This window comes from Meriones unguiculatus, chromosome 12 (genome assembly GCF_030254825.1).
Source record: "Meriones unguiculatus strain TT.TT164.6M chromosome 12, Bangor_MerUng_6.1, whole genome shotgun sequence".
In the NCBI taxonomy this organism is placed as follows: Eukaryota; Metazoa; Chordata; class Mammalia; order Rodentia; family Muridae; genus Meriones; species Meriones unguiculatus.
The window spans coordinates 75439218-75460697 of NC_083360.1; the positions used below are offsets into that span (position 1 = coordinate 75439218).

Consider the following 21480-nt stretch of genomic DNA (forward strand, 5'->3'; position numbering starts at 1 on the left):
GACTACAAGCCTGTATGGATAGGTCAATGGCCCTAAACTAAGAAGCAAAAATTACAGAAACTCAAGCAGGGCTGGAACTTAGAGGCAGGAGCAGATATATAGGCCATGGAGGATGCTGCTTCCTGGCCTGCTGTTGCTGGTAGCTGCTTTCTTGATTATTGTTTGCTGGTTGGAAAAATACTAAGATTGAAGGACCTCGACACCACTAGTAAGTAGGAAGTAATCTAACAAAATCAACACCTCCTTTCTCTGCTCTCATCCTTTCCCTCCTGCCTAGTGTTGTAGGGTTTGTAGGGATTGAGGTGGAGAAGGGAGGTAGAAAAATGAACACAATGAAGTAGCCAACACCTTGGCTACACCATTATTTAGCAGTCTTGGAAAAGTAATAAATCTATGTAAAATAAAGGATGAATGAAAATGAAATGTGTGCAAGGAAGGAACAGCAAAAATCAAGGGGATATAGAAATTTATCACACATTCTGCCATTTTTATGTGATAAAAACTGATTATCCTCATGGTTAGAGCATACTGATGTGTCTTGGAGCACCTATACTGAAATCCTATTCTCAAAATAGATAGCTGTCAATAGTTTTACTGTGGGCTAAAATGAATAGCAGATTAGAAAAAATGCATCATGGCACCTAGTCTCCCACTGATTGATGGCTGCTCAACATTGATTGACAGTCATGAGGAACAATGGAAACATCTACCAGAAAAGCTATTTGAAACCCTCTTAATCTGGATTTCCTTTAAGATCTTCCAAAGCATAACTATTCATACTGGTGACCCTTAGTAAGAAAATTTTAATATTTTTTTCTCAATAGGAAAATATTTTTGATTAATGTAAATAGACTTCCTAAAAGTAAGTCAGTAATCTATATTATTTAGCAGGTGACACACAAAATGATTATTCATGTTAATAATGTCATTTGAAAGTTAACAAACTGTCACAGGTGTTTCTTTTCCCATGATTGTGTTTTACACTCTCACTTGACTCAACCATCAAGGAACCTCTATGCTCTATGGCTTCCCAGTTAAAAGATTTGGTCCTATTTAAAGATGATGATTTTTTTTTTTTTTTTTGACATGGGATGAGATGACCATGCCCTGGTCTTCCAAACTTTCTTTCATTGCTTTCTTGAGTATTCCCACATCTCCTTTGATGATGTTTACTCCTTTTTATTTGCTTCTCTTGGCTACCTACTCCAAAATGAGTTCCTTCTTTAACCTGATTACTGCCCCCCTCTCCTCTGTTCTCTAGTGAGCTAAACTACTCCTGTGATGTCTGCTCCATCTTGAAGAATCTCAAATTATTACTTAATTTCAATCTTACTACCCAGATCAACAAGGTCAAAGCTTAGCCCATCAGCCTTTACTCTTCAACTTCAAATTACTGTTATTTGGCTTCTTTTTTTGTTTGTTTGTTTTGCTTTGTTTTGCTGGTTACATGTTTCTTGATTTATTATATAAATTCATCTTCTGAAGGCAACACACACTCACATAGACACTTTAAAAAATATAAAACTGTAAACAAAGAAAGTCAGGTTCCACATGCTCTCCCCCAACAAGGCTAATCTGCATTAACACTAAGTATTCTTTTCCAGATATTTACATTTTGGGTAAGAAAGCCTGTCTACAGCTTTTATAATCAGACACTACACAGAATGGCGAGTAAAGGAGGAACACCCGTTGTTGCTCCTAAGTCCCTTTGAACTAAACGCTCCATGACAGTGAGGCAGCAGGATATTCTGTCTCTGTCCTTTTATTCTCAGAACACAACCAAGGGAAATGCCCTCAGTGACGCCGACAATCTGTGCATTAAACACTGCAGTTCCCTGGGGCATTTTTTGGACATTTGTTTATGACAAATAGCAGGCACAGTGGCCAATGAAAAGGCACTTTTGTGAAGATAAAAAAAAAATACTTCCTGCAAGAGGGATTCCCAGCGAGAAATCCGTGGAACACCCCTCCCCCCCCTTTGCTGTCCGTGTGGCACCTGCCACTGCTCTGCAGGAAGAGTTAAACAGGCCTCGTCTCCTGCGCCTGGGGTGCTGGCTGTGAACCTAAATTGCTGGTGCCACGTGAAATCTGATGAATAAGCAGGTTCTTCCCCCACTTTAGATCTTTCTTGTTCCCCTCCAGTCAGGCATGCTGCATGCAGAACCCAGCGGGAGGGAGTTGTGATCACCGAGCAGACCCAGCGGCCTGAGCACCCTGAGGGGCCTGAATGAAAGAGAACAGAACATCCTGGAAACCTCCTCTTTCCACACCATCATGGAAATATGTCAGCAGGACCAGGGGGTGGCGTGGCCCCTCCTGCCAGGCCAAGCACCTGGCATAGGATACCAGACAGAGTGAGGGTGAATGCTCTCGCCTGGTAAAATAAAATAAAAATTAAAAAGATTAAAAAACAAAACAAAACACTTTTTCAAGGTCACATAGTCTTCAACCCCAATGTGGATGTACCACTGAGTCGGGAGGAAAGCAGAGAAAAGTGGAAATTGGTTCCAACTGAGCAGGTGACAGGCCACTTGGGGAAAGTTGTGCTCTTCCTGGGTCAAGCCTGGTTTCCAGACATGTCAACTGGGCTTGTGGGTCTGAACACATAGGGGCCGTGGAGTGACTTTTCATGGCAGACGTGAGTTATCTGCAACAACAATGGTGTGCTCTGCTTTGGTTTAAAACCAGTCAGGGGCTTGGGGAGTAAACTGAATGGGCTATGATCACACAGCTGGACCGTGGCTTCCCGGGCATGGCGCCACATCGCTGGCCATCAGATCTAGGAAGACTCTGTCTCCTCATTTCTTCTTCTGGCGTGAGACGGAACCCATACGGTGCTGGACCATGTCTGGCATTCTTTTGGTCCATAAGGCTGTCTCTCAATGCTCTTTCCAGCTGCTCCTCCTTGCTTAGCCCTGCTGTGTACACATCACAGCTCCTATGAGTTTCTCCACAGGCCCCTGCTCTGCCATCTCGGGAGTGATTCTGATATCCAGAGGGGCCTGCGCCGTTAAAGTGGCACTGCTGTCTTGGATACACAACACTGGAGAAAAAAATGCCTGCACATGCTTCCATGATTTTCTTCAGAGGCCCCCGTGTGTACATCAGTCCAACGAGAATGCCGGCCAGACGCCCAGCAAAGGAAGTTCCTGGAGTGCAGAAGTGAATGGCCATCAGCTCTGCCCAACAAGCAAATCCTGTTTGGGAACAGGAAAGCCCAAAATGTTGACAAAGGCTCCGGGGCAGTAATGGTTGTTAAGAACTTTCAAGGCAAACAAAACTCCTGAGAAACAGACAGCACAGTTCCTTCTGAGGCCAGGCTGATTCGTGAATTCAGCAACGGCGAACTGGAGGAGTAAATACACCACCCGGGTGAGCAGGGAGAGTGTAGAGATGACGTAGGCAAACCATCTACTTCCCAGTCTTCCCTCCAGCTTTATTCCTTTCCAGAGCACGGACACCATGTTGAAATACAAATGCCAGTCATCTGCGCGGTGCAGGGGCGAGAGCAATAAACGTTGCCAGTCTTTTTGGTGGTAACACTTTTCCACACTGAGGCAGGAATGGTACAGGGACTTCAAAGGATTCAGGGAGAACCAGACGTTGACAGCCAAGGTTGCCAGGGTAACGGGTGGAATATTGTTGATTCCAACATGGAACACTTGAGAAAGGCGCATCAGGAGCCCCGCGTTGACCCCTCTTGACCTCCGCTGCATGGCTGGCTATCAGGAGCCCAGATGGGGAACTGTGCTCAAGGAACGCCGAGAGCTGCGCTCTCACTAAGATCAGCATGCGTCCTCACGTATCCCCGCACACGTGTGTCATCCTGCCCGGACGCCGAATCCGGAGGCTCAACTTCCTGCTCAGAAACCAATTCCGAAGGCTTCTTATCTCAGTGAATCTAGAGTTAGTTTTGGCTCACATCCAGGGACATATAAAACCCCACTTTATCCTTCCTAATGTCTCTATTTGTCCTGTTAGTGGGTTACTTGAGCATCTTCATTGTTTGCTATATCAGTGGAACAGCTTCATACAGGGCTCTCATTCCCTCAAGTTTTGCTTGTTTTTTTTTTTTTAAATTCTCTAAATTATATTAAAATGTCTCTCTAAAAGTTCAAACACGATCATATCATTTTCACATCTAAAAAACTTGGTGGTTAAAATTGTTTTATTAGATACAATATAAACTAATGGAAAAGACCTTTCATACACAGGCTTTACTTTTCATTCAGACAGTTGGCAAGATGCCATTCCCTGAACTGGTCATGATCTCCTTCAGTCCTTATTCTTATTCCTGATCACCTGTCCCATCATTTTATCTTCTTTTCATCTGTTCTTTGTCAAACCTATATGCTGACCAAGGTTCAATATTTATATAATCTCCCTGGACCACTTTTAAAATAAGTTGCACTGGTGTCTAGTTCAAGTCCAAGGATACCCCTTATTTTGTCATAGAATACCAACGGCATTTAACTCTCCTTAACCTTCTGGTGAACAAGAAAATTGGGAAAGTGTTATTAGTGCCTAGAACCGACTAAGTAATAAATGCATCATACATGAAAATAAGTTAAATATACCATATTACTCATAAATATGGCTCTTGCGTTGAAGGTAAAGAACAATTCAGAATTAGTAGAAATATTGGTACTGTTTTTATTACAAAGTTATAGAAACAATTAAATATGAAAATGCTCCCTGAGAAGTTATAGAAGGTGCTTGGAGATTCTGATGTCTTAACACATGTTCAAAGAAGAAACTTGGAAGTTGTTTAGAAGTGTTAAACTGAGGCTGCATGCTCAAGAACCCAGTTTCTACATCCCTGTTGAATGTATAACTTGCTCTGGAAATGGGCAGGTGTGATGGCTAATTTCAACTGTCAACTTGATAAGATCTAGAATAACCTGAGAGATGTGTCTCTGAACATGAGGGGAGAGATTATTTTCTTTAGACTAACTGAAGTAGGAATACCTGCCCACTGTGGGTAGCACCATTCCCTAGGATGTGATTCTTGGATCTAACAAAAAGAAGGACTTGAGCTAAAAACAATCATTAATCATGATTTTCTACTTCTTGATCTTGGAAGTAACGTTACCAGGTGCCTTAAGCTCTTGTTGCTGTAACTTCCTTTCCATGATGGTCTATAACCTCTAACTGTGAGCCCACCCTTCCTTGATTTTGCTAGGGCATTTTGTCACAGCAACAATAATACAGTGGTAGAGTTAATAAAGAAATATATGTGGATCCTCATTGCTTTTGCAGTCCTCATTGCACTGAAGATGTGCAAGATAACAAAATGAAGGAGTCCATAGGTGAAGATGACTGGTATTATATTTATCACTATACTCTTGTTTTGTAATTGGTCAACTTTAAATTGATGTGGGTGACAAGATCTGTAGGTTGTTATTTTTGACAATGTTCATTTTTCTTGGAAGCCACAAGTTGTCTGCAAACACATTGCATTGATGGCTCTTTGGGTGTTCTTATTTCCACTTTATCCTTAGTTTTGATTTCCTGGCAGCAAGCAGTATATAGCTGTCATGGACTACGTAAGAAAGTTCATGATTTTTATCCCTTGCACTTTAAGAAATTTATAGGTCCAAAATATCAATGTTTCTAGTTCTAGAATGGCCTTTCCAGTCTGCTCTCAACTCTGGGTCCAGGAGCAAGGAAGCTGTGGTGTGGCTTCCTGTATCAAATATCCTGTAGGCCATAATTTGCTTCACATTCTGAAAAATCAGAATTCTATTTAGCATGCCTCCCAGAACTGTATTATACTTTGAGCAAGTTCCAGATGTTTTAAGAGATGCCAGATGGCTCACGAAAGGCAGACCAGCTTTAAGGAAAATACACCCCATTTCGTTGGATCTGAACCACAAAGTTAGGCTTTCAAGGCCAGCTGTAGACATGAACATTTAAGGATTCCATAAAAGCCAATGTTTAATGTTTTATCTGACCACAGGACAGAAATCTCTCAGAAAACTGGTAAAACTGGTGTGTGTGTGTGTGTGTGTGTGTGTGTGTGTGTGTGCGAGAGAGAGAGAGAAAGAGAGAGAGACAGAGAGAGAGAGAGATTTAAGGACTTGTATTCTATACAAACACTTTCATATACTTGTCACAGTTAATCTTCAAAATAGTCAAAGAAGATGGTAATTTGGAACCTAATTTTTCCAGATGAAAATCTGAGACCAAAAGAGTAAGTGAATGTACTTTAAATTTCAAGTTATTTATGTTTGGGCCTATAAATAACATCTAAAAACACAAGACTTTACCAGTGGCATTACATGGTTTCTATCCTACCAAGAACTGCTGCTTCTTAACCTAGTTTTTAATCTCATGAACACAGAAAAGGCAAGGTATAAGATCCAGACTGGCCTACAGTATTCTCTTCCTACTGAAACATGTTTGAATGTACAATACACATGCGCACAGGTTTGTGCACCTACAGACATTAGCATAAGCCTTGTTTTGAGTGTTGACTGCATAAGTATAGTACCCGAGAAAGGCAGCTTTTGTTTGAGAACAAGAACCCACCTGTACTGTTTTGTATCTTCGCTTTCTTAGTAAATATAAGAAACAACTATCACTTCTTCAGTTTTAACCCCAGAATGTCCAGAATAGAGAATATGTTGCAATGCTTCTGATAGGACCCTTCCCCCTATAGTTCTCAACCTTCCTTAATGCTCTGTTTTTTTTATCTTTTGAGTATTGTTTTCTGCAACAGTTGCAGGATATCATCTCTTAATTGAGTTCACTCTGCTCATCAATTTCCAGCCTTTTCTATACTTGGAATCTTGATTCTGCCCTTTGTTACTTGTGGCCCAAGAATTAGTTCAATTCTCTTCTTCAAAATTTATTTCACTTACGAAAGCACAATAACAACACCTACATACATTTCCTGATATTGTGTAAGGAGTTAACTTTGTTGATGTTATATGAGATCACGTCAGTTAAGCATTTAGCACAGTGCACAAAACCCTGTAAAAATTAAGCAGTATAAGGCTGTGGTATAATCAATGTCATTGTGGTAATAGCAGTAATCATTATTCCACCTCTATCCTGCATAGCTTTGAGACATTAGATTATTTGGCTACAGAAGATTCATGAATTAATATTGTTCTGGGTCCTCTTCCATGAAACACATCTGCACTGGTAATTACTGTCTCAAATCAGCATGCTGAGCTCTATCCGCAATAAATTACATCACTCCTAAAATATGGTGTACCAAAGGCATGAGACGCCACATGCTGACCCCAGGAGAAGCTAGGAGAGGATGTAAGAAAAAAGTTTGGCCTTGAAAAACTACTTGTTTCCATTGTTAAATATTATTTAGATATTATCATATTTTCTATTAGTAATATTAAAAATAGGCCAATGTAATTATTGGACCAATTTTGCATATTTCATAAATCTATTGTCTATTTTGTTTTCTCAAGCGCACAAACACAAAACAAACAGTTGTGTAATGTAATCCACAGGAAGAACAAAGATCATAGCTGTGGCTTATTGTTAATATAGACTCAATGTTCTGCAGGAGCCTGTTAACTCTTAACAAATCTGAACTCTAATTTTAGTTACCTTGGCGACAGGGAGGCAGCCAGATAATGAGCGATCTTCATTTCGAAGGCTCTGGTTGAGGCTGTCTGTGTTGATTCTGCCTTGGCAGGTTCTTAGAGCCATCTTCAGAATTTCCAGCAGGCTCTTGTTCACTTCAGACAGTAAACTGTAATCTTGAGGTGAGGTGCTGATTAGACAGGCAAAGAGAGGCTATGAAAATGGCAGCCTGCTAAATGTCTCTGCATGCTTTCCCGTTGAGTTTCTCAGTTCAGCTATTCCCTGCCTAAATCTTAGCAACTGGGACATGGGCTGCATGTGCAATTTTCATCGCTCAACACACTTCTTTTTTCACTGTGATGAGATCTACAATTTCTTCTCAGGAGCACAAACCAGCCGGGTTATTATATAGACCTAGAGGGCTAATCTGTTTTGTAGCTCTCTTTTATCACTTGAGAGGAAACTAGCAACAAATATTAAGCCATTTTCTTGATCTACTTAATCTTGCTGTTTCTAAATTCAGTTAATTTCTAATAGCAAGTAAAATCTCTAAACCACTCATTGCCACAAACAAAGACAAACAAACATGCTACAATATTGTAATGTGGATTTACAGTGGGAACCCTCTATTGGACAGACATATTACATAATTTCTTAGCTTCCTATTTATGTATGGAAGACCTGATGTTTGGAGAATGATATTTACTTATAGTCTGACATGAAAATATGGAAGTATTGAGACAGTCATGTCTGACTATTTCCTCTTTGAATAATAGATGAACGATAACGGGGTACTAAGATGTTATTCATATTTGTTTCATGAACACTCTGCATTCAAATCCACGTGTTCCCCAGATCCGTCTGAATCACACCTCCACTGTGATGTTCAACAAGACTTGCACTTATGAAGTGACGTGTTACTTCCTCAGAAGGAAGCTGTGGTGTCTACATTCCACACCCACATACGTCGGGCTCCTTTCCCTGGTATGCAGATAAATGATTAAAACTAGTTCTTCAAGTAAAGCCTTCATCTTCAGTATCACCAGCTTTCTTCATGTACAGCCTCCTCCATCACTGACTTCAAGCTAAACTGTGACTTCTGAGTAAATGCTTAAGGAGTGTAAAAAAGCCAGGCCTCCCTGCTGCAGCCCTTCCCTCTTTGATAGACTTGCATAATTATGTGTTCTCTTCACCCAAAGGCTTCCCACAAATCCTATCTTTGTTTCTTCATGTCTTGAGTCTTTCTTCACTAGTAGATTGTGCCACAAGGTCAAGACTTTCTTAGTTGTTGCTCTTTCCCACTGCTCTAGTGCACAACCACAAACTGATTCGCTTAAGATGTCTAGAAGGTGACTTCCAAAATAAACAATTCTCAACTACTTAATAATATATGATACTTTCTGAAGGATCCATTTAGGAGGGGCTATCCTGTGTGTGCTCCTGTAAGCGATTGCTGCCCATTCTGCCTCCCGGTTCTAGCAGAGGAAAAGCCTGGCATTATCAACCTCTCTGTGCTGCTAAGGCAGACTCTGCCAATCAGATACCAGGGTTAACAGTTTGAATTACAAGTTTTCCTCTCTCCTTTCTTTCCACATCAGTTACTAAGTGTCAGGATTGATCAGGCTTTGGCCCTTGCTCAGTTTGCTGATATGGTAGATGGCAGGACTTCTGGAAAGGCTGTTTCAGGACTGGATTTCATCTGGCACACTTTAGGAGATGAGAGCTGTAGCCTTTCAGTCCCAGAGCTACCCCACCCAGCAGATGATAAGGAGGATTTCCTCCTGAGCTGCAGGTTCAGTCCTATGTTTCCGCAAACACACTGTCTGGTCTTAACAAAGCAATGCCTTTTTTCATGCACTCAGAATAATCTCTTTATGTGGTTTTGTAAAATAGAGATGCCTATTTTCTCCCTGCAAGTCACATGATGTAACATCTTTGGATAACTGGAGATGTCTTTTTTTTTTTCATTAGATATGTATTGAACACCTCAGATAGGCCAGTAACTATGGGAGGCCTAAATGAGACACAATTTAGGACAGACAGCATTTCTAGCCTCAAATACCAAATAAGTAATTCCAAATTCAACGTCTGTTTTAAAGAGCTTTGTACTTGTTTGTTTGATTATTTTTTATTTAGTTGTTTGTTTAAATTCACAACATAATTTCACTCTCTACCTCTGCCTGCCTTGAACTTCCTGTGTAAAAAGGGAACTCAGAGTTATCCTCCTCTCTCTTATTTACTTACTCTTAAAATTAAATTTATCTGTTAGAATATAATACAAAGCATTTCTCTATGACATTTTCACACATATGTCTCACTATACTTTGCTCTCAATCATCCCAAGATGAGAGAGTGGGAGAGAGAGAGAAAGAGAGAGAGAGAGAGAGAGAGAGAGAGAGAGAGAGAGAGAGAGAGAACAAAAGGCAAGTGTTTGCAAACTGGGTAAGTAACTCTAATAAATACCTCCACTATCCTAAAGGTTCTAAAAGTATAATACAATGGAATATGTTTGTTTCCCAAATTCAAACTGGGGAACCTTAGGTCATGAGAGTGGAGCCCTTATGAAAGAAATTAATGTTGTTTTAGGAGAGGTTACAGAGTTTCTTTCTTCCCCCTGTCTATCATGTAAGGATGAGAACATCTGAAAAACCAAACCCATGCTGGCACTTTCATTTTAACCTTTGAACGCCCCAAACTAGCCAACAACAGTACTTCAATTCATATATTACCATATATATTACCTAAGCAGTATGACCTAAAATATGTAGGAACACTATGACTACAAAAAGGAAGAGAATACCTTTGTTGATGGTGGCTGGGACTTGGAGTTAGCTTTGGATTTCTGTATACATTTGTTCCTTTTTGCTGTAAATAATCTTTTGTTGCTTCTTTTAAAAAACGAAGTAGCTCTCCATAATTCACCTGAAAATTAAATATAAAGTAGAACACCTTCATTTAATTTACACCGAAAAGAAAGAGGACTGTTGGCGTCAAATGTATTTGGAAAATATTTATCACTGATAGTTTTTAAAAATCCTATTTTAAAAATTTAGGCCAATAATTATCAGTGGTATTGTCTAAGTGGTCTTATCTGTACAAATCTCAAAATAGTACCTCCTCATTGTTGCCTTGTGGCTGGTAGAGCTCAGTTACTTAAATTCTAGGCTGTGACCCTATAGAACAGTAAACGGGTTTTGAATGTGTAACAACCACATATTAATTCAAAATTCAACATACAATATATTCCTGGCTCTTTGATCTCCACAGGTTCCCTTTACTTCCCTGTAGCCTTGTCGGAGCACACAACATATGCAGTTACATTGCATTTGCAAAATTCGCATAGTACAATACCAGTGACCCTGCCTGAAACACCTTGCTTTAGATTCCAGATGGCTGTGTGTTGGGGATGACAAGGTTCTTACTGTTCAGATTCCTGCCCAAACAGATATGCAGTGGCTTAATAAAAGACAGGCTTTTAATATTTTATACAGTCATTCTTCAGCATATTAGCATGAACTTACTGTATCTTTTGATTATATTGTTAGAATGATTAGTTTTTAAAGTTGTTGTTTGAGTTTCTCACTTGAGTTTCATGAAAGTCCATTCAGTTACTTTTGGATTGGGATTAGAATAGAATCTTCACCTTCAGTAATAGTTATTTTTCTTGTCTTTTTGTCCCTAGATAAAGAGCTACAGGCAGTCAGTGACTGCTAAAAGAGGAGGAATTACCCTCTCTTAGAAATGGGATGCCCAATTGGTTATTCCATGCAAAGTGGTCAACTGTAGTGAGAATTTTGAGGGTTTTTTTTTTAACATAGATATGTTATGTGAATATGTTTTTGTTTTAATCCCAGGTGTGGGATATTTGGCTATTTCGGATGTCCACACAGCTGACTACGAGTGGTCTCATACTCAAACAGGGATAGGATCTTGCCAGCTGAAGAGAGTTTATCTTTAGAATTCTGGGGACTGACTCTTCAGAGGGCATTTAAACGCCAGAGCTCCAAGATAGACTGGCAGATGTTTGCTCCTGCTGCTTTGCTGTTTGCTGGATTGCTGGTTGGAGATATCCTGATAACAAAGATCAAATTCGCCCCAAGAAACTCAGCTCTCCTATCAGTGGGAAGTAGTTTAAGGATATCGGCACCTCCTTTCCCCCTCTAACCTTATTTCTCTCCTACCTGATGTTGGGGGATTGAACAAGACAGGGTTGGTGTAGGGAGGTAGGAAAAGGAACCTAATATAGAAGCTGAAAAAGTCTGGCTACAATCAACCCTAAAATTAATCATGTACCTCAAGCAACAAAAACTGGCTTAGTAGTTGTATGTATATTTATGTATGTAATAACAATTACCATCCAAAATGAGTCCATCAGTTTGAGTTGGAAGTGAAGGAGAGGTATTAGAGGTAGAAAAAAAGAAGGGGTAGCAATATAATTTTGTTTTAGTTTAAAAAATAATTAAGAGACTAGGGAGATGACTCAGTGGCTAACAGCACTTGTTACTCTTACAAAAGACTTGAGTTTGGTTCTCAGAATCCATATGGTGGTTTAGAACCACCTGGAACTCAAGCTCTATGGCATCTGATACTGTATTCTGACCTTCACGGGTACCAGGCATGGCATACATACATGTAGGCAAAACACTCAAACAAATAGAATAAATAAATCTAAAAAAAACCAATTAAATAAGCACATTCATCTCATTAGTTTACAACTGTGCTTTCATATTTTTATAAATAATAAAATTCTATGTACACCAAAGAATTATTTTTGACAGTTCTTTGTGATCCTTTACCAGTAAATGTTTGATATGCATACCTATTCTATATATCTATATAACAGAGGTCACATAAACGTGCTTTGCCAAGAAAGTGTCAGGACTGACAAAGTTTATAGAACCTTGGGAGAGCCATGTGGCTAATTCTGGCTAAAGAGCTATGGACAGATAAAAAGAGAACCATTGAGCATTAAAGATTAAACTTCTGGCATAAGGGCCTTGGATGTCCCCCTTTTGCCCCTCCAGTATCACTTGTAAAAGTATTCCTGGGCAGCTGTTTCATCAAGATAGTTCTGCAGCTCAGACAGCACTGATATTTAGAAACTAACAACTCGGGAATGTAGCTCAGTTGGTAAAGTGTCTGCTGCACCACAGTTCCTGGTTTTGATCCCCAGCATGAAATAAAATTAGTCATGGTGGCACATTCCTATAATCACAGCCTTTGGAAGGTGGGGGCAGGGAGATCAGAAACTCATGGTCATCTTCAGTTACAGGGGTGCCTTAATGTAATAGTCTGGGTTGTATCAGACCCTGCTTCTAAATATCAATGATATTTGTTTTAGTTTTTGTTTTTTAAGCCACTGAGAATTTGGGGTTTTTATTGCTGTATCACATACTGTCTAGCCTTTTTCTCCCTCTCACATCTCAGAAGTGGTTATTATATGTAATATATACTTATAAGTTTAGATGCATTCATATTTTCTAGAGACAATAATTATTAGACTAATTGAAAGAAAAAAAAGTCATGATTGTTTTCCAATGTAGTAAGAGATTGAAGGGTGGTAGAAGCCATAAAGAGGCTCTGGATAGCAGAACCTGCGGAGAATCAGAGGAACAGCATGGAGAGAGGTTAGGGTGAGTCTCATATTAGGTAGGTCTTGGGCTATAAAATTGTACTGAACTGAAGTTTTACATAGTTTGTTTCATTTTCTGCATACTGCTAAATAATTCTCATACAGCTAGAACAGATTTAATTTTGACAGCCTACAGGAGAGAGAATTTTTATTTGACCACCTACTAAGAGCTAGATAAAGCATCAATATTTTTATTTGCTATATCACTGAATCCTGAGATGATGTCTGTGATATTGGTTTTGACTTGCTAGCCTAGACAAGATCATTGAGACACCAGGAACATTGAGAAGAACAGTCAGTCGCAGGTAACAGAGTTGCAGCTGCTGAAATTTGTGTCAGTGCCCTGGCCTTCCTTTGTGATATCTGCTCTGTCTAAGGCCTTCCCTGTCAATGATACAGTGTCTTATTACTATCATGCCCATTTTAGGATATTTTCTTGTGGTTCTGTAATTTGTCTATATTTGGACCATGCTACAGTCAAGTGCAAGTGAGTTTAGGCTCAGTGCCCAAATATGGACTGTATACAAACCCACTTATTATTGGTGATTTATGTCTCAGCTCTGGGTCTGCCATTAATTCCTTGGTTTCTTCAACCATTTTCTTGACAACCTGGGCCTCAGTTTTCAAAACTATAGTAGTAAATAATATTATAAAGATACCCCTGACCTCTAAGACACTGTCACAACAAACCTGCCTTAGTCAGTCCAATGTAGTAAGGGATTAAAGGACAGTGACTGATTTCCACTGCTAACATAAGAGATAGTCCAGAGGCTTCTTGAGGCTTATAAACAAAATCTCAGGAAACTTGAGGCAGCCCATTACTTTGAATCAGTATCGGGCTTCGTATGTTTAGAACAGCCAGTGAAAGTTGAGATAAAAAAGGTCTTAAGGGGAAATTGAATAAACCTAAAAGACATAACTCTATTTTCTGTTCCACTGTTTTCTGATGAAAGCTTGGCCACTCATGAATATGAATAAGCTGAGAGCTCTATAGAAAAGGCCATGGTCATGGAGGAAACTAACGTCTTAATTTTATTACCCTGTTGGGTTAAAGTCAGAGACATAAAAATAACCCACAAGATGGCCATACCATTTCTGGAGAACCCTTTTTGGAAAATCTTTGGCAAAGGAGCTTCACTGTTTGTAACTGCAGAGGGACTTCATTCCTTAGGAACTGGTGGCTCAGCTTTGACTGGTGTACAAACCCTGAGGAGAGGGGGTCCAGATTCTTCAGCTCTTTCTGAAGTTTGTCCAAGAGGCTGGAGGTCAATGGGCGTGACTTCGGTTCTCTTCTGACCATAGTGATTAGAAAATAATCTTCTCTTGTCATTATAGTTGGCTTTTGGATAATTTCCTAACAAAACAAGGGACAGAAGTGTGAACAGAGCTCTGAGACGGGACAGGTAAAGCAGAAGCAGACACAGCTGGAAAAAGTGTTAGAGCTTACCTTTGCAGGCCTGGCCTAGGATAAGACAAGATGGTACTACCTGAGGAAAGTATTCATTCTGGCTGGTTTTGTTAGTTTATGGGACCTTGGATCTCTTCCTTAGGAGGGAAGAAAGCAACTCTTAGAGGATACACATAAAGTCTTTAACAACCATCATCAGTCTTTCACAATGAAAACAGAAACATTTCATCTTGAATAAGAATTTAGAATAACATATCTGAAAGATTTCTCAGATTGGGGACTTTAGTGCTGAGACTGAAACAAAAACAAACAAACAAACAAACAAACAAACAAAAAAAAAACGATGAGAGCTAAATCCAGACTGGATTAACTAGGTAGGATTGCAGGGGCCCTTCTGGGCAATTTGGAGTGAATGAAGTTGAGCTCTGCAGGTTTGCCTGAAAAGTCCCCAAGGAAGAGTCCTGAAAATTGGCTGAACATGGGCTGTATGATATCTGTCAATCCATTCTCAGATTTTCTAATCAGTAATTCACATGAAAACACATGGTCAGTGACTAATACCCACCATCCACAGAGCTATAGAAAACAAGCCAATAATTCAGTATACACACCACAGCTTGACCAGGACTGTCCTTTGCTTTAAGTTCCAAGGACCTGTCTGTCGACTTTCTTCTCTGGAGACAATGTTTATAGGAGAGAGACTGGTCTCCAGTTGGTGCAGAGTAGCAGTGGGCATTTGCCTCATGGGAAATCTTGAAGAAACAAAGACAAATGAAAGCAACAAGCAGAAATGAGAAAGGGAAGAGAAAACAAAAAGGGAAAATTGAGTGAGGCAAGTGGCTTCTTCCAGAAAATTTCAATCCTAAATTAGCTTCAACCCATGCAGTCATCAAGTAACTCAATTCCCAGTGAAGAACACTTGCTCCACACCAATTTCATCATTGGACAATTAACACATGTTGAACGAAAATGTTAAGAATTAAATACTGTTTTATTTGTGTAAAAAAAAATTGGTGTCTCTGACAGATACACATAAGAAAACAGGTAGAGCATAAGGTGTTTGTAGACAGATGTGTGTTCTTATCAGAAATAGTAGTCTTTGTAGGATGTTTTAATTAGCAAGTTCATAAATGGTGGTTAAGGCAATTATGAGCTTTGGCAAGAAGAAATTTAAAATGTAACTCTCCAAAATTTTTGTTAAAGTTTATAACATAATAATTAATGGCACTAGGGTCAAGGTTAAAACCTCATGTCATTGTGCCATAGAATATGATGTATTATCAATACTTTAACATTTTTATGATAATTTCTCATGTTAGTGTACTGCTGGATGACTGGGGGAAACTGATCTACCTAGAGCTAGCTAGCTACTGGCAATAGGAAATGACTTGTTTGTAATACACTTTCCTTAAGCTAACTAGCTGTTCCCTACACAACTTTCATACTTAAAATTCTTGACTAGCTAGTACCAGGATTCAGATGCCCAAACACAACCCTTTTGTCTCAGTTTTCAGGGGGAATTCTTTGGAATAACTGCTGGTAAGCTGTTTGTACTGTCCTTCCCTGATGATCCCAAGGAAACTTCCCAAACTTTGTGTCTTTTGCTTCAATCTTTTTCAGGCTCTTCAGCAAAGTTGGTATTTTCTCACATGCCCTGAATGGAACAACATATTTTCTTCTCTCTTGGAAAAAAAAAAAAAACAAAACAACCACTCTTTCCAAGATGTTTGCATTCATCACTTTACAGTTTGGGCTCATATAGTTGATTTAAAATAAATTTTGGGTAAAAATCCAGATCCATGATTAGTTTTAGTTCCAGGTAATTAAAAAATAGCATCAAAGTGATTGTGACAACTTGGAGTCTTCAGTCAGCTAAGAGTTGTGGCAAGTAACCATGAATATGACAGCAACTTACAGGTTCTGTGTAGTCATGAAATATTTTAAGACAAAATCAAGAAACTCTACAGAGTGGGCAAGAATATTAGTTATGGAATATACATGAGAAGAACAGTATGTATGCATACTTAATTGTTTTCATAAGTTTTTTTAGGAATTGTGATATGCTCTAGAATGAACAAAGCACACTTTTTCCATTGCTCTCACAACTTGCAGACGTAGAAACCATGACAGTAGTACAATATAGGATAGAAAAAGCCCTACAAGAACAGCTCATATATCCAACTAATGTGGACGTAGGAGTCCAAGTTGACAGGCAATGTCACTTATGTCTAGAGTTGAAAAATTAGATTTTTGTAAGTCTAATAACTGGATAAGGAGGGAAAGGGGAAAAAAGATGACAGAAAAAGAGAAATGAATATAGAAAATATCAATGGAGTACAGAGTGTGCTAGCAAGAGGGAGAGAGCTTTTCAGAATCTAACTTTTGGAAAAGGCACAAGATAAGGTTGCAGAGGGAGTCCAGAGGGAGGTCATGAATTCCCTTTAGGACTTGCTATGGTCTGTGCTTTATCTGAGGGCAATCACAAAATCCTGCATTTAGATGACAAAAATGTCTGCAGTAACTTCAGTCAATGATAGTTTTATGACATTTGCCTATAAGAATTATTAAAAATAAAGCATGAGAATTTCACACACGTTTATTTTTGTCCTGGGGATATTAGAAATTTTAGAAGCCAAACATTATCTAAACTATTGACCAATATCAGTCTAATTTCATTCTTCTGCATGTGGATTTTCCTTGCACCATTTGTTGAAGATGCTCCCTCTCTTCTCTAGTGTCATTTTTTTGGCATCTGTGTCAAGTTTCAAATGGCTGTAGTTACACTCACTTACATTTTGTTCATTTCCCTCCCTGCCTGGTGTGTGTGTGTGTGTGTGTGTGTGTGTGTGAATACCCTAGTGTTTGTATTCCTAAGGCTGTGTAATATATTCTGAAATCTGGACTTCTGCTACCTTCACAAGTGTTCTTTTGACTTAGAATTGCTTTAGCTAGCCTGGGTCTTTTGTAGTTCTATATGAGTTTTAGGACATTTTTCCTATATCTGTGAAGAATGTTGTGCTGATATCAAGTAAGTTTGTATTGATACTATAAATTGCTTTTGATAGAATAATCACTTTTGTAATATTAATTCTACTAACTTATGAGTATGGAGGTTTTTGTTTCCTATTTCCTACTGTTTTCCTCAATTCCTTTCTTCAAAGATGTAACATTTATTAAAATTCTCTGGATGTCTTTTGTAGCATTCTTCTTTGTTAGGTTTATTTCTGTATTATTTTTGAGACTGTTGTGAATGAGAGCGTTTAATTACAGAAGAGGTCTTGAAGTTTGGAGGAGGGAACATGGAGGTAGTTAGAGGGAAGGTGAGATGAAATAGAAGTGATGAAATAATATATGAAGTTCTCAAAAATGAATAACACAAGAAAAACTATGGAAAGTTAAGAAAATTTTGCTATGGGGTAGAATTAATTTTAGTGAAGAGAATTACAGTAGAATTGGTTGAAGGAGTTTGACTTTTATACCAGAGCAATCAGGATTAACAGTATAGTTTAAATGTCTGAAGTAGAGGCTAAAGCTGATAGGTTGTGAAGATGTTTCTAAAAGATGTAACACAGCCATGTACTCTTTTATTACCATTCATTTCATATATTCATCAAAAATTTTAACTAATTCCTTTATTTTTCAGATTGTAATATAACTACATCATTTACCCTTTCTCTTTCCTCCTTCCAAACCCTGTCATAGATAGCTCCTTGCTCCCTTTCAAACTCAGGGCATTAATATATATATATATATATATATATATATATATATATATATATAAACTTGTAAACAATATTTAAATATTCATTTATTTCTATTTATAATACAAATTATAAATATATATCAAAATAAGAGAAAACATAATAAAGACAAAAAAGTAAGAGAAATAACACCTGAAACAAATTTAAAGTTTTGAGATATTCCAGCCAAATCCAACTGGGATCAACAAAGACTGTCCCAGTTCACACCTGTAGATGTGGGTGCACATGATGATTTTCATAAAACGCCAAGTACTGGGTGTTACATGGCAAAATATTCTTGTTTGTAATTGCTGTACAAACAGGAGAGTTTACAAACAGAAAAATCCAGTGGTGTGAAGATGATTAAAATCTCTCCACCTTCCCGATGGTGAGTGCTCTCTGTCATGAACAATTCCACATTTGGCTAAGGCTGAGGATCTGGCTTGCTTCCATGTATGTGGACCTATCTGCATTGCCCACGTGGCACGCCTGGGTTGGCTACCCAGAGGCTATTTAAGCTGTGGGCTGGCTTTCCCCAAGGTCCGAGGATTGTTCAAGGTTCCTGAATAAACTGCATTGAAAAAAAAAATCTCTCCAGTGAGACAGAACAGGACTCTGACTGGATTAACAACAGAAAAAGAAAAAAAAAAGACACCAAAAAAGCAATAATGTAAGAAACTCAATGACGATTGGCCATGAGAGTTATGGAGTGAGGGGAGGAAAGGATTGTTGCTGAAGCGACTAAATGGACGAGCACAACTGAAACCATTCTGAATCAGGTCACAGGAGGGTGAGCATGAGCAAAGACTCTGCTTTGAACACGTGGAACTGAGCTGCAAGGACACATCCAGAGGAGAAAGGCCCTCCTATCTGTCTATTCATCTGTACAGGGAAGGCAAAATTATTGGGTTCTGCCGCATAGCCAAATGCCATCTATGCAGAAAGGCTTTGAAGCACACTTACCAATTGCTTGTGATAGTTATTAAAATGAGAAACTCACACTTTGATTCTCATGCTGCCAGATGTCCTTATAAGGACACTCTGTATTTTTAAATTGTGTTACTGTCTTTGATGTTAGTCACACATTAAAAAAAAAAAAATTATCAGAGAAGTCAGAACTAATGTATCTGAGAAACTATATATATATATATATATATGCATACATACATATATGTGTGTGAGAGTATTTCTCTCTCTCTCACACACACACATTTTCAAAGGTTTATCTTGCTGAAGAAAAATGCTAGTGAAAAAATAGTCCATTTCTTATCTTAGGAGACTGTAGACAACTTTAAGATCGCTGAGCCTCATTCATGCATTAAATTAAGGCTTGTCCTACTCATTTCTAGATGTCTTACTACTGTTCTTAAATATATAAAACGTGTTCTCATAACATCCTAAGCCTTACCTCCTATTAAGGATATTCTTTGAACATCATCTGCTATCTGATGCTTGCCACCCCGCCCCCGCCTTCATGCTGTCTCAGTCTTGATCACTAACGTCTCTTTTGGAGCAAATTAGTCTGTCCAGACTGTGGGACATATCCCAGGCTTGTTTTTATCTGCTTGTGAGTGATAGAGATCTAGAAGTCGTTTTGATTGGTGTGCTTCTATAACTGTAGCAGGATTCCACTTACCACTTAGTCAAGGTGGTAATGAGGGTTTCTGTACCAGGGAACTGTGGCTGCCATCTGGCAAGGCAGCATTACATGCCTGCCTGGCAGACATAACCAATTAGTCAGTCCCCACACCTCCCAGGAGGCCTTCCTGTGTTTGGTAGCCGGTGTCCCACACTGAGCTGCTCACAGGTGGGGAGAAGAAAGTCATTTCCCTTTGGTATCACAGAGCCTGCTCGGACTCCCGAGCAAAAACGTCCATAAGCTGAACTGCTGATGCAGCACATTTCTTTCTGGTGGTCACGGTAAATGTGTGGTCCGTGTTGGAAGTGAGATGCTGAACGCAGGTAGTTGAACATCGAGATTCGAATTAGTTTATTGCTAACATAGCTTTAGCAAAGGGGTGAATTCAATCCGGAAACAATAGTGCCTAGAATCTGAGCTTGAATCCTTAGTTTGGTACACCTCAGCCTTGTGATACTGGCAAAGCAACTGACCTCATCTCTCAGTCTCCTTATCCACGAACAAAAGATGTGTTTCTTGCATCTCTGGTGTGATTTGAGTTAGAAATTAGTTAATAGATATAAAGAGCTTAGACTAGTCCTTGACATGTGGCAAATAACCTATGGAGCTCTAAAACGAGAGTAAAGATCTACAAAAGTTATATTCTTGGAAGTACTTTTTTATGTGCTGAAGGAAGAACCCTTGATGTTGGATGAATTGAGCAAGAGGGAAAATAATACCTACATAACGATCCTCACTCTATATCAGCAGATAGATGGTAGAAGAATATGAAAGCCGCTAGTTTCCTATTTTATTTAAATTTCAATGTTTTCTGGGAACCGTGTGATATTTTATGATTAGGGACATCCTTTAAGGTTAAAGCAGAAGGCTGTACGCGTAGCTTTTTAACTAGTTAAGTGCTTATCTAGCACACACAAGCCGTGAGCGATATCCTCAGCACCATGAAAACCAAGCATGGTGGCACGTGCCTGTAATCCTAGCACTCAAAGGAGAAAGAAAGGAGGATAGGAGGTTGAAGGTAGTCCTTGGCTACATGGAGAGTTTGAAACCAACTTGGGATACACTGGACCTTGTGTGCTGGAAAAGAGGGAGGAAGAGCAGGAGGAGGAGCAGCAGGAGGGAAGAGAAACACAGGGAGGGGGAGGAAAGAAGAGGAAGAGAAAAAGGAGGAGCAGGAAGAGGAAGAGGAAGAGGAGAAGGAGCAGGAGGGAGGAGAAGCACATGGAGGAGGTAGAAAACAGCAGTGGCAACAGGGGCAAAAGTGGGTCAAGCATCTGCCTCTTTGCACACTTAGGAGTCACTTTAACGTTAGCTTTCCGGGTTGTCCTCTATCATAGTAAGAGAAACAACAGCGCACCTGTATGGGGTAATGTAATACACAAAATACAAATAGGATGTATGTGGAAGCACCTGGTCATGATAAAGAGGGTTAAAAAAAAGAAAACAAAACAAAACAGTAGTATTATTACAGCTCTTGGGAGTCATTCTTGGGAGCGACAAAACAGCAGAA

At 39.2% G+C, this 21480-nt stretch overlaps 2 protein-coding genes across 2 annotated transcripts in view; both read right to left on the reverse strand.

Moving 5' to 3' along the window:
* The window catches only part of C12H1orf87 (chromosome 12 C1orf87 homolog), a 71817-nt gene that overhangs the window by 28232 nt on the left and 22105 nt on the right, over positions 1-21480 (reverse strand). The window contains 4 exon segments of the mRNA XM_021659199.2: positions 7576-7741; positions 10352-10473; positions 14274-14537; positions 15203-15343. Of these exon segments, the coding sequence (XP_021514874.2) occupies positions 7576-7741; positions 10352-10473; positions 14274-14537; positions 15203-15343 (693 nt within the window).
* On the reverse strand, positions 2689-3716 carry LOC110562463 (rhomboid-related protein 4-like). Its single transcript, XM_060365258.1, is given in 2 exon segments — positions 2689-3195; positions 3198-3716. Coding segments are annotated over 2 exon segments (1026 nt in total).